Source organism: Solea solea, chromosome 6 (genome assembly GCF_958295425.1).
Source record: "Solea solea chromosome 6, fSolSol10.1, whole genome shotgun sequence".
In the NCBI taxonomy this organism is placed as follows: Eukaryota; Metazoa; Chordata; class Actinopteri; order Pleuronectiformes; family Soleidae; genus Solea; species Solea solea.
This window is the reverse complement of record NC_081139.1, coordinates 11,317,044-11,334,654: the sequence shown is the minus strand read 5'-3', so window position 1 is coordinate 11,334,654 and position 17,611 is coordinate 11,317,044. Positions and strand designations below refer to the sequence as shown.

The 17,611-nt window shown below is 37.2% G+C and overlaps 1 protein-coding gene and 1 long non-coding RNA gene across 2 annotated transcripts; both read right to left on the bottom strand.

Annotated features, from left to right (window-relative positions):
• Window positions 1-1,399: 1,399 nt before the first annotated feature.
• LOC131461388 (immunoglobulin-like and fibronectin type III domain-containing protein 1) lies at window positions 1,400-11,310 on the bottom strand. Its single transcript, XM_058632621.1, has 20 exons — window positions 11,174-11,310; window positions 10,988-11,087; window positions 10,560-10,586; window positions 10,385-10,427; window positions 10,112-10,307; window positions 9,400-9,513; window positions 9,042-9,204; window positions 8,665-8,937; window positions 7,842-7,966; window positions 7,558-7,699; window positions 7,162-7,455; window positions 6,768-7,067; window positions 6,412-6,588; window positions 5,081-5,209; window positions 4,631-4,939; window positions 3,847-3,932; window positions 3,527-3,719; window positions 2,112-2,408; window positions 1,685-2,011; window positions 1,400-1,588 (listed from the first exon to the last, which is right to left on the bottom strand). The coding sequence occupies exons 1-20, from the start codon at window positions 11,288-11,290 to the stop codon at window positions 1,584-1,586; spliced, it is 3,417 nt and encodes a 1,138-aa protein (XP_058488604.1). The 5' UTR covers window positions 11,291-11,310; the 3' UTR covers window positions 1,400-1,583.
• Window positions 11,311-11,421: 111 nt separating this feature from the next.
• Window positions 11,422-16,767, bottom strand: LOC131461389 (uncharacterized). Its single transcript, XR_009240470.1, has 3 exons — window positions 16,633-16,767; window positions 13,438-13,513; window positions 11,422-11,546 (listed from the first exon to the last, which is right to left on the bottom strand). It is a non-coding gene; the product is annotated as an uncharacterized LOC131461389 (long non-coding RNA).
• Window positions 16,768-17,611: the final 844 nt, after the last annotated feature.

The window sequence follows — 17,611 nt, the reverse complement described above, 5'->3', positions numbered from 1 at the left end:
AGGCATAGATGGGTTTATATCAAATTAAGATAATAAGAGTGTATACAAAGAACATGGTATATAAAGCTATAGTTGTATGCCCTTGTAACTGTAATCTCCTTTCACTGAAAAAATTCAGACCCCTTAGGTTTTCATCATAATGATAGTAAACAAGTACCACCTGCTGGCCAAAACTGGTACTTTTCACAAAAGAGAACCAAATGCATCACTCAAGTCACACTTAAAGCTTTCCTGTAAATAACAGTTAAATTATAGGAATAAGAATACATTATTAAAATATGAAAGTATATGTGATGAAATGCCAGTAATGGTGGATGACAATGAGAATTATTAAGAATTGTCAAGACTATGAGTGACATTTAAATGTGTCCACAGTTGGGACATAGCTTTATTCATATAATATCACAAATGATACATTTTTCAATTATTTTTTAATTCGATTTTTTATTTATTTAGTGTATTTCTTTGATTAGAAATCAGACTTTTATTTTGGAAACACACTACGTCACTTCCGTATTCGCAGACTTTGTTTTGAAAAAAAATCCAGGTGCTCAACACAGAAAATGTCGCAATTCAGCGAAAGTAGGTTTTACTTTAATGTCACATCATTTGAGGTTCATACAGAAACAGAGTTTGACAGTTTAAGTATCTCATAGTGAGGGAACCAGTCTAGTGGACAACACCAATGACAAAATGATGTAATTAACCTGCAAGTCCGCCATTTTAAACACCTGCTGCGTCACGAGTGCGTGCCCTGTGACTCTAGCTGCAAAACATGGGTACATGGCTACATGCTGCACAACAACCACACTATGGAGATTCTAGCTGTGAAGATAATGATGAACAACCCAGCAGGAGAAGCACTGGAACTCATGGACTTACTAATTAAAGTGCCATGTTAATGGCAGCAGCACAAGAGTCGAGGCACCTAGAGAGCTGGAGATTAGAGGTAAGCTAGCTTTGACTACTTTTTTCTCTTTTTTTTTAACACTGTCAATTTGCATTTATAATTTTGGGTTTAGAGTAACACCACTATGTTGCTTTCATTATTATTTTTCAATTTCCCATTTTTCTCATTTAAGCAGTCACTTCCAGATTGAATTGCTGTTTAATTGACTTGTGCCACTATAATGCTAAAGCTCTATTTGGAAACACAACACATTTCTTTTTATGTGAATGTTGTTTGCGACATGAAAATCGTTTTCATTTAATAACTATAATAACTATAATCGCATACTATTACTAAGTGCAACAACATCACAACACATGCTTTTTTGTGTTCATGTTTCATGCAAAAAATGAAAGGACTCCTCCAGTGAATTCAGTGCTCTATAGTGCCACTAGTGGCCAAAAACTCCACATCATACAAATCAGTACTAAATAACTAACTTTTTAATGAAAAAAGTAGGCTCGTGTAGGCTTAAACATTTACATATAGAAATATTAAGCACTGGTGAATCAAGCTAACGGGAAATTGAGTAACTTAAAGATATTCCAAGTTGTCATTAGATGTAGTTTATTTAATTCGAGATGCAGTAAGGTATCTTTTAGCTTAGCTTCTGTCCAGATGGTGCAGTTCCTCTTCACTCTGTAAAGAAACAGTTTCACTTCAGTGATGTATCATCCGCAACCCATTGTAATTCTACTGATGTATGGTTCTTAAAACATATACACATGTTATTACCTCTGACATTTAGGATCATTGAGCACTCGGCTCTTCCTAGTTTGTTTTCAATTATTACTTTGTATTCCCCATTGTCTTTGGCTCCTGCCCTTAATATGAGCAATGAGCAAACGCCACACACATTCCTAATGTGGTAGTTGGTATTTGTGTTGAGGTTGATATTGTTGTAATACCATGTCACACGAGGTGCTGGATTCCCCTTAACTGCACAACTCATGTGACTCTCATAACCTTGTGGAGCTGTACGCCTCTTCACGGGAACAAGAAAAGACGGAGGTGACTCAAGGTCCAAGCTTTTAGTCTCTGGCCTGTTCACTTTGAACTTTTCTGAAACACAAAGACATGCATTATCAGTTTACAGAACTGCTAAACACTTTTACAATACAACCACCTGAATGAATTTGAATGAATAAGTTGTGGCAGATACCTTTTTTCTTTTTGATTTCGAACTTGGGGGATTCAGATGGTGCTGAAAGGCCCATGTCATTTATAGCAAACACCCTGAAGTTATACTCGCACCCAGGCAAAATGTTGACAACTGTGAACTTGTTGTTGAAAAGGTTGTCAGCCACTGTCCTCCAAGTTGGCTTGAAGGAGTCACGTTTAGATATCATGTAATGGAGCCTGTCATCCCTCTTCTCATCTGGAGAGGGAGACCAGGACAGAGTCACTGTTCCTGGGATGTTTTGATCCAGCTCTACTGGTCCTGGAGGCTTTGGATCATCTACAGTCAGATTTAGAATTTAGAGACACACATACAGAGGACCATTATTAAATGCTTAATTTGCAGGTTTTCCATTTGAATTCCATGTAGCTGCCAACAATGCCGTCATTGTTAATCTGATTAAAAAATTGTGCTTTTAATGGAAGCAATAACATTGTCACAAAAGTGAAGTGTTGAGTATGTTTATAGGCATATAAATACTATACTCAAGTTAGAGTTGTCACAATACCAAAATGAGTAACCACAATACTATACCAGACAAAGTATCGCGATACTGCAGCCTTTTTTGATTATTATTATTTTTATGAACTGCAATGTAATTTGTACAAGTTATAAATACTTATTAATTACTTATAATGTTGTTTGGTGCATGATAAACATATAACTCTTCTTTTAAAACAATCTATTTGACAATAATGCTTATTTTCCAACATAATAAACCATAGAGAACAAAATACAATAAACAGGAACTGATTCCCTGTGAAAACTATGTTTTTATGGCTTTTCTATGTGCTTTATACTTTGACATCCTTTAACTCTTCATTCCTCAGCCTGTACACGGAGCATATAGCCTAATATTAGCCAATACTAACCTGGTATTCGACATATAAATGTGGTTGACGACACTGCAGGTGTTTTATGAGGTTGGATGTGTTCCCTCCTTTGGCTCTTATAGCTTGGTGGCAGTGCCTGCACAGTGGACAGCCATCATCTATTGCTTTACCGTCTGTGCCTCGTTTAAAGCCAAAATAGTTCCAAATGCGAATTTTGGAGGTTTTTTTTTTGGACCAAAGTTAGCGGTGCCACTGACGCCGAATTTCTAGTATAGTAGGAACCGTTACGATTTGGCACCGCGGGGTACCGTGTGTGCCATGGGTATTGTGCAACTCTAACTCAAGTTTGTTTTTAGTATAAAACCCAGATCTCAATTTAAAAATTGACAATGCAGTTTGTTTTGTTGGATCTGGCTCATTTGACAAAAAAAGGCATTTCTTTGTTCAGTTGGTTTGTAATCTAAGTTTATATTTACACTGAAACGTAATCCCACCTGTTCCTTTTCTACTGTAATTTCTCAACGACTTGCTCACCTGATGTATCTATTGCTGTCTGAGATTTACCTGTAACTCTGATTTCAACATTGACGCTCTCCTGGCCAACAAGGTTCTTGATAAAAATGGTGTAAATGCCCGTGTCAGACCGCTCAGATGTGGGGATTAACATTTGAGAGCCTTTGTCAGAGGTGGTAATTGTCACATGTTTAGACACTGGCATACCATCTTTTAACCAAGTGACTTCTGGTAGTGGGGAGGCCTGTAGACATTAAGGTAAAAAAATCAGATAAATATGTTACTAAATATTATGACAATGTTGCTTAAACATTCACACACTACAATGTTTTTTCCTGCTTAGACTGTTTGGAAGAGCTCAAGCATAGTACCTCAAAGTTGATGTTCAGATGCACGGTGTTCCCAGATCTCACCACAAGAAATGTCTTCATTTTTTTATCTTTGAATTTTGGCCTTACTGTAGGAATTAAAAGTTTAAATTCTCGTTAATTGAAATATAATTTTGCAAATTTAGAATTTTTAATCAGTGCAAAGCTAGTACACCTGATTAGCTGTGTACATTATACTCAATTTCCCAATGCTTTGTTTGTCCAATTTATGTTGCTCTTCAGTACAGCTGTCAAATATACCACACTGCACTCAGTTACTTCAGCCTATCTCTATACAACACATACCCATCCATCAATGATGCGGGCTGTATTAGTGATAATTCATGAAACTCTCTGCTTTCAAAACAACAAATAAGACCATTAATTTGTTCTCCATTACAATTTTTCTTTGATGTTCTACCACAGTTGTTCCAGTTGTTGAGAACTGCATTCAAGCTTGAGTGGACAAAGTCCTGTTCTTTCCAGTCATGGGACAATGTTACCCTTTTATTGTAAGCATTGCTAGCGGCAAAGGGACATTGAAAGCAAGAACTCTTTTTCAACTACATCAAGTTAGAAAGACAGTGATTATTCAGAATAAACAAAACAGCAATGTAGTATTTTTGGCAGCTGTATGATTATTTTAAAGCTAAGAGATCTCTGTGCAGATATAAATTAGAAGAAAGACCACATTTTGTTGACTCGACAGTGAGGTTTCTGAAAATAAGATAACACTTTCATTTTCCTAAACCTGCAGAATAGTTCCTGAAATTTCACATGCTCTTACCTGGCGGGGGAATGGCAGTTAGGTAATTGTCAAAGCTCTGAGGTTCTCCATCACCTCCATAATTGGTGGCAATTACTCTCACCCAGTATGAGGCCATTGCCTTTAAGCCAACCACAGTGTAGGAAGTTCGAATGATGGGGAGGCTATTACAGCGTGTCCATTCAAGGCTTTCAAGGAGTCTAACTTCCACATAGTATCCATGGGCTTCATCTGCTACCCCTCTCACTTCTTTGGGTTTAATCCAAGCCAGTGAAAATGTAGTGTAGTCAGATGACGTTAATTTCAGGTCTGTGACTTTGCCTGGGGGCTCTGAAATTATTGTAGAATGGTAATATAACACAAAGAAAAACAGATGATGTCATAATATTCACTTACATTCTAGTTAACTGTCAGTCATTATGTTTTCATTGTGGTGAAATAAAAAATGAATACATAATTCAATTGGCTTACTCATTGGATCCCTTGCGATTATTGTGTCACTTGGAATACTAGGATCTCCAGCACCAGACAGGTTGATTGCAGACACTCTAAATTCATATGCTGCTCCTTCAAAGATGTCTTTTACTGCATACTTTGTGGCTGAGTGGAAAACAATGACAGGATTGTCATGGCCCGGTATAAATATTAATTGATTTATGTTGTGTCAGACCAAACATGGATTCTTACACTATAACCAACCATGGTACACTCCTGATTATTATTGTGGAAAGGACAGAATTGTTTCACAGTGCTGCAATACTGCAATGCTGCTTCTCCGTGTTAAGTTTTGACATCTGAGACAAGTTAACTGGTAGAGGTGTCACAATCTCGATTGTAAAACGAATAATGATCGAAACACTGTCACAATCTCAACCTTCGAAAGTAAAGGTGGGATCGAGGATTTAACCACGCTCCCCAGTGTGATGTCCTACAGGTGTGCCAGAGGGTAAAAAAAAAAAAAAAAAATTGAATCAAGGATGTATCAATAGGCCTGCATTCTTCATTTCAGTTGTGTATATGAACAGTTTAACTTATTTCAAATTAAATATCCTCCATCAATAACTTCAGGGTTAAGGCTGGGGTGATAATACGATAACGATATGTATCACTATAGACACTTCTGCGATATCAATAGATAAATTCACTCAACTTCGTTAGAAAAAACAACAAAAAAAAGCTAGAAAAATTAATGAAGCAGGTTTGGTTGCATAAACAAACTCAGTCCCTCCCTCATAACCAAGTTGCTACTATGCTTGCAACCTGTAGAGTGGTCAGAGCCTCTGGAGTGGCAGTCAAACAGCCAATCACTGAACAGTCATGTTTGGATGCGCCATCCTCTTCCCTATGTCTCACAACAACAACAGCATGTAAACATCAAGTGAGCAGAGGATGGAACAGAGGCGAGAATGAGCACTGAAAGCGAGGAGATCGTTAGTAAAGAAGAAAAGGACATACAGTGCTGTATGATAAAAAATCTAAACGTTAGAGACATAACTGAGGCAGTGACTTATCACAGAGCCAAGGACATGATTCCAGTCAGCATAGTGTAGAAGTTTTAAAAATCTCATGAACGTGCTTGACATTACTGTTTTCCTTTGTGTGGTCTGATTGATAATTTAAGTGATTAAAATAAGAGGAAAGTTTAGAGTTTAGAATAAAAGTGTTCAATAGGTCATGAAAAATGTATAATTTTTTTTTAATTTACAGACCTCAAAGTTGTTAGTAGTCAAATTCACGCACTTGTGTGATTCTGCACATTCACCTGCCTGGCATGATTTTGCAGCTTGCCTAGAGAGACATACCTGTAATTGGCCCTCCTTGGTTTACAAGACTCCAGTAATTGGTGCCTTTCTTGTTCTTTTCCAAATTGTACCCCACTATTTTTGTTCCTCCAGTGTCACATGGAGGACTCCATGACAGAGTAATACAGTCTTTAAAAGCACTGACCACCTTAGGTGCTGTTGGGGTTCCTGGATAACCTGTGTGGGATATTTGACATTCTGTCAAGCATTGACTGTAAGGCAAGTAATAAAAATAAGATAAACATTGCTTTGCTTGTTTATTTTACCTGCTTGTATTCTAAAATGTTTCTAGGTGCTGTGCTTTCATGAAAGAGCTATTAAAATAGCCTTTTTAAAATATCCAACAAAAGACTTACGTAATACACCAGCTGCCATGTCCTCTGTCTGCAGGTAATCACTGATGCCCTCTGCATTCTTGGCTCTGATCCGGTAGCAGTATCTCCTTCCAGGATCCACATCTGAATCTTTGTACCTTGGGTCAATGCCAGAGATCTCACCCAGTTTTGACCATTTGTTGCGCCCCACTTGCTGACGTTCTATGATGTAGTTTGTGATGGGGTACCCTCCACTTTGTTTTGGCGGTTTCCATTTGAATTCAATAGATGTTACAGCACTTTCCACAATGTCCACAGGTCCCTGTGGTGGTGTGGGTTTGTCTATTGTCAAAGGAGGAAACATAAAACCATGTTTAAAGAAAAACAGGTGTTTAGTTTAATAATTCAATATTTGAAGATTTTTGTATAGACTCACCTACTACGACGAGTTTGGAGGTTGCCTCCGTTATACCATATTCATTTTTGATTTTGATTTTGATCTCTCCACTATCTTTCCTTTGGCACTTTGTAAGACGTAGTCGGCTTTCAGTATCTGATGTTTCAATCTTTACATTGACTGCTGGCAACAGCTCATCATCATCCTTGTACCAATGAATATTCATTGGGCACCCACCAGAGAATGGCAACTTCCATTCTGCAGTTTCACCTGCCTTTACAATAACTGCGTTTGTGAACTCTCCCAGAGCGTCACTGTCAATTTTTGGTGGGTCTTGTTACAGAGAGAAACAGTCTTTTGTCAAAAACTTAAACCTCTTATTTGCAAAATAATCAAATGATTAAAATAAATCAAGCCGCTAATGTTGATTCTGACCTTGAATATTAAGTGTTGCTTCTGATTTGCGTCCTTCAGCTTCAAAGCGGTACACAGCTGTATCATCCTTTTTACAGCACTCAATTATCAGCCTGTGACAGGCTCCATCTTTGACAATTGTGACCCCATCCTCATTGGTTAACTTGTCAAATTAAAATATATATTTTTTTTTATTGAAGATTAAGTTAAGCTATGTACTGAATTATCAATTAATTAAAACGTACTGCATGATATGATGGTGTTTATTTTTTTTAGTCATAAGTCAATAAACAGAGTTGACTTACCTTCTTCCCATTTTTATACCAGCATCCCTTTGACGTATCACTGCTTAGTTTGCAAGATAACTCTGCCCGTTTACCGACATTAGCATTAGTATCTGAAAGGCCACTGACAAACTGAACACCTCGATCTGCAACGGTAGAAATAAAATCATTATTAGTAAGTGATATAACTCTGGTCAAACTTTGTTTTTGAATAAGATATCTCAAACACTTAATGAAAGGGGGCCTATGATGCAAAGATTATAACTTGCACTAACAAAGACATCTTTGCGAGCACAAACTGCAACCATCATCACTTAATAGTAATGATATATTACTTGGTCTTTACACAATGCAGTGAAGGATTTTACCTGTACCAGTGTGAGGAATTGAAGGATCAGATCGTAATCGCTTCTTTTTCTTATCATCCTCATCGCCCTTTTTACTTTCGTTATCTCCATCTCCAAGGAGGTTCTTGTTATTGTCTCCATCACCTTTGTCGCCGTCTGTCTTTCCACCAGAACCATCACTAGATCCATCCCCGAGGGCAGCTCTAGCTGCTGCATCTGCTGCATCCTTTTCAGCCTGTGCTTTTCTTGCTGCCTCCAGTCTGTCTTTCTCCTTTTGTAGCATGGCTTGCTGTTCCAATTCCAATTTATTCAAGTCATTTTGATCACCAGTTTTGGTGCCCTTATGTCGTTTCTTGCCATCTGGATCAGCTGTAATACAATGTAATACAAAACACTCTTGAGTCTTATGTTTTGAGCAAGTATTTAATTCATGCTTTGGCAGACTATCAGGTTTAGAAAAAGAACAACCAAACAAAAAAAAAAAAAACATTTCCCACCTTCCACTGTGAGAGAGGCACTGCTTGAAGTTATCCCAGCAATTGCATAGTATTTATCATTATCTGCCATGTTACAGTCTTTAACTCTTAATGTGTGAGTGAGTTTGTCTTCTGAGACGGTGATCTCATATTTTTCTCCTTGATCAAGTGATGAGTCCTGTTTTAACCAAGTGATTCCGTTCAGGGGTGTAGACAAGACACACTGAAAGATGGCATCCTCACTTTCAACGGCCTTTGCGTCTTTAATCATGTCTATGAACTCCACAGAAGGCACTAAGATAGGAGAGAGAGTGGGTTTGTATGGACATAAAATGAATTTGACTGACTACTAACAATACTATCATACTTAATAAAGGCAAGCTTAAGATATCGCATACCTTGAAAGTCAGTTGTGAGAACATTTGCGTCGTCAACATCAACCTGGTAAAATCCAGCATCTTCTGGCTCAGGATCTCTGATGCTGAAAATGTACTTTGTCCCACTTTTCTTAAGAATATGCTTTGAGTTTTCATCATCACCATATGGCACCAGTTTTCCATCCTTTTCAGAAAAAAAAAGTTACAAATCCATTTTATTTTTGAGCCCCTATTAATTGTAAAATTATTTTCCTGGAATTTGTGTGTGTATGTATGTGTATATATATATATATATATATATATATATATATATATATATATATTTATATATATATATATATATATATATATATATACATAGGTATTTTTTTGTACCCACCTTGTATAATGTAATTGTACTGTTTGGATCCCATAACTTCATGTCAAGGCTAAATTCAGCTCTGCCATTTGGTTTCACTTCTATTTGTTTCACATTCTCCAACTTTTCTACTACCTGCAAAGGGAAAAATAAAATGTATTGTAGCTCCGAGGTTTAATGTTGCCCCAGCAATAAAAAATTTCAATGCAAGTGGCCTTGAACAGAGCTTGGATATTCATTTGTTAAGATGCAACTGGCCGTGTAACCTCAGGCAATGCCAGGATCGAGCACAGGGAGGAGGAAATCTAATTCTGGAAAATATGTTGAGGCTTTTAAAGTGTGATGTAACACTTCGTTATAGTTTTACTTTTATTTTGAAGGCAGTGAAGTACTATTTTAAAGATTGTTTTTTTGAACCTGGTAAGAAGTACTATGTGTTGTGTTGTTATGATTATTCAAAACACAGATTATGGTTGAATGCTGTTCTGTTCATTGATTTGAATACAGAATAACTCCTTTATAATGTAAATTGAATTGTCATTGAACAATAATTAAAGGGCAAACTGTCTTTTCTTTTCTGTCAGTACTCTGCTATCAGTTTTGATATCAAAATGACAAGTTTAAGCCACAATGTTGTCTATTTTGGTATTGGTTAAAACCTCACCAACAATATTGGAGGTTGATAATATAAGGTACAGATTTCCTGTGCAGCTGGTATGAATTAAATGCATACCTTTGCCTGCTCATCTTCTCTTTCCTTCTTCATCTGATTGAGTCTCTTCAGCAGCCACCGGAAGTCAGTCACTCCAAAGTCCAAACATATCTTTTCATAGTTTTTCTTTGGTGCACTGATAAGCAGTTCCCAGAGTTTAGGATCTATTTCTCCCTCTTTCTGTGGTGGTAGTTGTTTTTTTCTCGTGACAACAACGCTGAAACAAAGCAATCATGCTTTAAGGAATTTAAAGCAGTGCACATGCACAACAGTGAAATTTTGAATTGAACTTACGTTTTTTTAAGCATTGATCTGAAATCCTGTGTTTGTCCATTTCCTGAATAAAAACGAAAGAAAAACATAACTTTTACCAAGATTCAGGTTTGTGGTTTCAATACAGACCGTTGTTACACACAATACTGAATTTAAAAGAGCACATTCTTTTATTATTCTGTGGTAAACTTCATACCTGCCTGGCCTTTCTTCTGTAAACCGCCTGGAAGAAAACATGAAAATATATTAGTGAACATTTACAATGTTTGAATGGCGTAGTGACTAGCAGCAAAAAGACCCAGGTTTGTGACCTGGTCCGAACGAGGGCTTTTCTGCATGGAGTTTACATGTTCTCCTCAGGTTTTCTCCTGGTACTCCGGTTTCCACCCACAGTCCAAAAAATGCAGAGATTAATTGAACACTCTAAAATGCCCGTCGGGGTGTGAATGTGAATGGTTGTTCTCAGTATGTTGGCCCTGTGGTGACAACCTGTCCAGGGTGTACCCTGCCTTTCTCCCTCTGTCAGCTGGGATTGGCTCCAGCGACCCATGACACTCATGTGGAGGATAAAGTGGTAGACAATGAATGAATGAATGAATTTTGCATAGTAAGTCTGTCTCTTACCTTCAGTAACATTGAGTGCTGCAGTGCAGAAAGCCTTTCCATACTCATTGGTTGCAAAGCACTTGTAGGTATCAGCATGTGCGAGTTTTACGTTAGGTATCTGATAAAACAATATTCACATTTGAAGACATGCATTTTAGTGCTCAAAACACAATTCAGCTTTTTTTTTTAATTCTGTGTTCTTACCTCTAGAATGTGCTCTCGAGCCCTTGCATCATATCTGGTCTTGTACTTTTCTGTGTCTTTGACATCACCCTTGTTGCGCTCCCAGGTAACAGTTGGTGGCGGTGCTCCACTAACCATGGCTTTTAAAACAGCTTTTTTACCTTACAAACACCAGAAAACACTAGTGAGTCACACATTGACATAGTTAATAATAGTTTCCACTTATTAGAATTGTATAATAACAGTTTAATGTGGTACTTTTTTTCTTTACCTTCTTGAATAGTTGTAGCCATTGGCTTACGGGTGAAGTCAGGTGTGGACTTTCCGAGAGGCACCAACTCAACACATTGAATGATCGTAACTCCAGAAACTCTGGACATTTTCTTGATAGCCACTGTTAAAACCACAACATGTATTTAAAACAATTACATACATAAATCTATGTATGTATGTATATATGTATATGTATATGTATATATATATATATATATATATATATATATATATATATATACATACATTCAGTATATTATAGACTGTAACTCATGTGTAATCATTCCAGATTTGTTAAGAAACACATTAATAAAAGTTCATTACTAATGCAGTTCCATGATTGTCTCACAAGAGGTCAGTGTTTCCCTTCTCTTTAATGACAATCACAGCCACTATTTTTAATGAGAAGAGCTTTAATTTTTGTTTTACTGTCAAACTGATGTGTTGTTTATTTTTTTTAAATTCAATTTGTAAAATTTGTAGTTTCCTTATGGAAGTTTACAAAGCTACTGTATGTGAAAATGTTATATACATGTCAAGACATGTATGAAAATAAAAATCCCCTTGAAAAATGCAAATGAACAGAAAGCGTCTTTTAAATGACTCTTACTAGTATCTTTTTTTAGGCTTTGACAAGGTTGAGAGGAGCCACACTGCCAAAAGTTGCATCAACTCTGGTTTTTAGCTCAGCCAGCTGAACCATTTGCATGTCCTCACTGTGCAGACAGCAAAAGAGCGATCGGTATCACCTTTTTCCAGCCTTTCCCCCTCTAACATTTCGACTGTATGATGACTCACACTACACAACACTAAGCTCATTCAACAGCTGTTCACAATCACAAGCTCCAGCTGACCATCTGTTACTTTTTTAGCAGAGGCATTATACCTCATCATGAATCAGAGCTGCTGTAGTCACCTTCGGCCTGAGCATTTAACAAATTGCAAATAGGTCAAACAACCAACAAACAGAGAGCGATGTGTAGAATCAAGTAGAGCTGCAACTAACGATTATTTTCATAATCGATTAATCTGTTGATTATTTTCTCGATTCATCGAATAATCGCTTGGTCCACAAAATGTCAGAAAATGTTGAAAAATGTTCATCAGGCAAACCTGGAAGTGATGATGTTCTCAAATGAATTGTTTTTGTTCACAAATCAAAATGATTCGGTTTTAATGATTTATTTGTTATATGGAGCAAAGAAACGTGTTTTAATCATTAAAAAAAGCTTCAAACCGATTAATCGATTATCAAAATAGTTGACGATGAATTTAGTAATCGATTAATGAAGTAATTGTTTTAGCTCTAGAATCAAGTCTTTACAGTTGTAAATGTATGACATATGGGTTACGCCCCTAAATCAATAGTTTTACTTGTTTAAAAACTTTAATTGTGCAGTGGAAACGGATAAAAAAAAATAAGTCACAAAAACAACAACAAACCACCATAGAGAAACGGATGAATTCAAATCCTCCTCTGAAGTGAAGCAACTGCAGACAAATATTAAACACAAGAGCTTTTTTTATCCCTCCTTCCTATGTGCGCAGCTTTTTAGATTACTCTTCATCACTGCTCTGCGGTGGGATTGAATATTCATCAAACTGTATGTGTCATATTTTAAGGCGTGGGTTACACACTTGTATCATTTAAATGCAGGCAGGATTATTGTATCCTTGTTCCTCAAGCACAAATTCATGCATACACTAAGTCTGTTAGGACAACAGTCTGTTGTTTGCTTCTGCATACCAATCACCCCTGGAAGAAATTATGGATTTGGACAGGATCAGACTCAAAAACACCTTCAGTGAAATGTTGTTGGCTGCACAAAGCTGATATCCTCTTCATAAACCACTCTAAACCACCAACACAAGGCCTCTGGAAAAAGTCTGAATGGTTTTCACACTCAGGGATAGTGTTTCTCTGAGGTACAAAAGTACATTCACAATATGTCCTCGCATTCATGTCGAACTTTATTTTCATTGTAAGTGATGAATATAAAACTGCTACTTACCTGTGGCTTTTTGGTGTTTTGTGTCTGCAGACATCGCAATGCAGTCGGTGGTCTGTCCTCAAAGAATCAGAATCACCTTGTGAAACACAAAGGAAAAACTATCACAGCTATTTGTGTTTCTGATTTTTGAATGTGGATCTTTATGGGGAACATTTGATTAAATGGGAAGAGCTAGTTAAAAATATGGCACAAGCTCTGAGCTGAGGTTGGCACGAAAATAAGCTTGATGTATTGATCTTCTGATGTTGTAGTCACTTTTGCTCTGCTTGATCATGCTAAAAATAAAGCTAATCCACTTTGTGCAAAGTGTTTTAGAGTTTAATGGATTGCTCTGTAAGAAACCTTTCGTCTAGCCACAATTTGACCTAGAGAAAGCTGTTCTCTGCTTAGAATAACAATATGACTCACCGTTTGAATTCTGCTGGAGGCACAGCGTTATTTATAACAGATGAGCAGTCTCTGCAAATTTAAGTAGTAGCCTTTTGAGTAGAGCAAATTTACACTTGATACCCCCTAATGACCAAGTGGAAACACACTTTCAGAAATGTAGTTGTTCTTGCACCTTTGGCAGAGATTACAGCATCAAGTCTTCTTGTGTACAGTATGACAGCCTTGGCACACCTGGATTTTGAGATTTTCTTACTATTCTTTTCTGCAGATCCTCTTGGATTAGGACTGTTGCCAAACAGCTATTTAGGGGGGCTTTAAACATGTGGGACCAGAGAGTTGTCCCTAAGCCACTTCTGTCTATCTTGGCTGTGTTTCTTAGCCTTACCCAGGTCTGTGCCGAAAAAAAATATTTCATCTGAGCTGTGCGGTTAACTCCTTAAACCACACGGCATTTCCCAAATCATATCCTGTCGGGTGAGCTCCAAGCAAGGTGTAGAAAACATTGCAAAGATGATTTAAACTGGGAAGAGGAGGGATTGTGTTTGCGTCACATAACAAACTGCCAAACAGCTGATCACAGTTTAGGGTTTCAGAAGATCATTGTGTTTTTTTTTGTTTGTTTGTGCAGTCAGTCTAGCGGCAGATCACCACAGTTTGAAAAACCAACTCTAACCAGGTGGTTTTGGTAACTACTCCTAACCTCAAGTGGTTATCAAGTGCCAAAAGCCATCAAAAGACATTCACATTGATACAGTATACATGTCTGTAGTGTGTCCTTCCTGTCCTCTCTTCCTGCTCAGTTTGAGATATTGTGACACACAGAGCAGAGTGGAGTGACGGTTATTCCGGTAAATAGTCTATGTTAAGTTTTATTGCATTCAATGCACTAACTTAAAAAACTAGCTGAAATATCAACCTTTGCAAATTGTAAATTGTAAATTTGTGAATAAATAAATCTCGGAAAATCCACTTTTGTGGCCACATCCATGTGTGTTTTAATGCAAACGTCTCTCTGACCCATCTGTGCTATCAGAGAGCAGATCACCTCCTGACTCGCATACAGTGTATGGTTTGGTTTGGTGTAGAGGGTAAATAACAAATAACAATAACTGGCATGAACAGTTGTTTGCTGTATCTCAATACATCAAAACAAAAAGCTGGTTTTTATATGTGTTATTTTCTGTGAGTAATATGTTATAGATAGTTAAAAAAAAATATATTTTTTTAATGAATTTGTCACCAATACAGCCAATGTAGTCTGGCTAAACTTCTGTCACTGTAATTCGAGCATTCTGTCACTGCTTGGGTTGTGAGAACGTCAGGCACCTAAAAATGGAGCCATGAGCCAGAGATGGGTTGGGTAGAAATACCCTGCCTTGGATGTTCTACTCATGTGTCATCTCTGTCTCCGTATGACATCAGCCTGTCAAAGTATGCCTTGACTCCCATGTGTGACCCATGCAGACAGTTGGAGACGCACTAAGAAACTGTTAATGAGGAATGTGAAATCTCACCTAGTGGCTGACTCTGCCCAGCTGCCTATGGAGTCAAGTGGCTGTGCCAACAGTTTAACTGCTCATGATCCAAACATAGACAGTGACACTTAATCTTTTTTTAAAAAAACACATGTCTCTAAAGACACACATATTATGTTTCTCTAATTAGGGTCTAATTGATAACTACCAGCAAAAGACTTGAAATTCAAATTGCTTGTTCTGTGCAGATATGTGTAGCTTTGTTTTTTATTTGAAGGTGAGACAATCAAAAAATTATTCTCCAATCAAAAAACAAACAACTTCATAAGAAAGATAATGAGATGAGGATTTAATTTAAACAAGCCCGAGGCTATAAGCGGTAAACTGGAGTTGACTTTGACCTCCTTCCACTGAGACCTTTAGGTCAAGTAATAGTGGAGGTTACAATCCAAAAAATGTTAGGCTTTTTGAAATCTTTTAGTTATCATGGTCATAATGTTAGTATTTGCAGAGGTGAGAGGTTTGTAATTAAAACAAAATGGGCTGCACATTATGGCCATAAGGCTTTTTAGGCTTTTTATATGGTTATATTGTTAAATTTTTAGGACCATTAGTGGAACACAGAAAAAAAAAGTACATTTGACCTTGAATATTAACAACCCCACAAAGAATTATATTAAGGATTTAGTGTGCCACACTTTCTGCAGTGCAAAGTGATCACAGGCCCCTGCTAAATCCTTTGTTAGTCATGGTAAGCCAGCGGCTAAGATCATATTCTTTACTGAATTGTGGCACACTGTTGAGAGCATTAATGTCAGCATTACAGGGGAATCTCAGGAGCTTCATTCATATTTTCTGTGGTTTTTAGACTCTGTGCCATTCATTCTTGGAATATGACACAAAATTCAAAATTTGGATTAGATACATTGTTAGACAGAGTTCCTATGCTTGTCACATTACAGATACATACAGTATATTCTGACTTTTCTTAAAGTTAATTGGCTATTGGCATTTTGTGACTGAAAAACCAAAGTATCTGCAGGTCATACAATCTTACAAGACTGTTCAAATCTCACCTCTTTACGAAACAGGTTTGTCCTTATCATTTATAAAGCTAGTTAAAAGTTATGCTTTTACATGTCTCAAATTTAATAATTAAATTATAATTAGACCTGAACATTTTGTCAGACTGAATGTTAATTCCTCTCCGCAAATAATTTCTGTGACGTGAGGGTAAAATATCTTCGATGAAGAATTCAATTCAATGTTCAATGTTCTTTCATGAAAATCAACCAGTTTGCCGTTTAACAAATGCATAAAATACACTTACTTTCAGTTCTTTGTTGACTACGTTCCCCTGTCCACCTTCAGCCTTTACTCTCTCTCTGTCTATCCAGTGTTGGACTCCCCTTTTTGTTGGGTGATCAAAACAATATCTGAGTACTTAGAAACCCAAGCACGGCTGAAATGTAGTTGGTAAAAATCCATATTATAGCAGTGTTAAATTGTGGCGGTTCATCTTACTAATCCCTATGAAAGCGATCAGTTTGCGGGCAGCACTGGAAATACATTATGACTGTTCTTAAACCTGTTATCTGACACATCCTGGCAAAAGCTTTCCACTATTACGGGGGACAATATAAAAACTCCAGCAGCATCATATATTAATATCTTTGTATATATCAAGATTCATTCATGCCAGATTTTAGAAACTGCTCAGCACACTTGTGATGCATGTCATTGCTTGTTGGTCACGGTTTAGCTGGACAGAGATCCACAGAGGTCCCACAGGAGACATTGCAGACGCTTGTCAGTGTCAGCTTCACAAGGTCTTTGGTAATACGATCAATCCACTGTGGACTTCATTGGTCAGTGAATATTATCACGAGACATTTTACATAGTAAAATAATCCGTGCTTAAGATGAATGAATTGGCACCAGTTGGTTCCAATTAGCCTCCAAAAGTATCATCCCAAATTCTCGCAGTGTGACAGCGGTATTCATAAAAAGATGGTTGTTCATGACGATGGTGGTGGGGTCGTGTTCTACTCAGTGTACCAAGCATGATTTTGTGTTCACATTGTCAGAGGTTGAAAAAGCCTGGCTTATGTAGTCTGTTTGAATAGTCACCTCAAAATCTCTAAAAGAGATATAACTGCAGAAGAAAAAAATACAAATGTCACCCCTGACCTGGTAGAGCATCCATGCAAATATTTCTTTTTCTTTTAGATCTTACTGAATGATTTTCCCAAGCAGTAAAACTAAGTTTGTGTATTCCTTTTTTTTTTAATATATATAGTTTGTGCTGT

Excerpts from the sequence above, each read along its gene's own strand:
- LOC131461388 (XM_058632621.1), bottom strand. The coding sequence starts at position 11,290 with ATGGTTAGTGGAGCACCGCCACCAACTGTTACCTGGGAGCGCAACAAG. Across the intron at positions 10,587-10,987 it reads AGCACTCAATGTTACTGAAG|GCGGTTTACAGAAGAAAGGC; the intron begins GTAAGAGACAGA and ends GTTTTCTTCCAG. Across the intron at positions 5,210-6,411 it reads CCAAGGAGGGCCAATTACAG|CCACAAAGTATGCAGTAAAA; the intron begins GTATGTCTCTCT and ends TTTTCCACTCAG.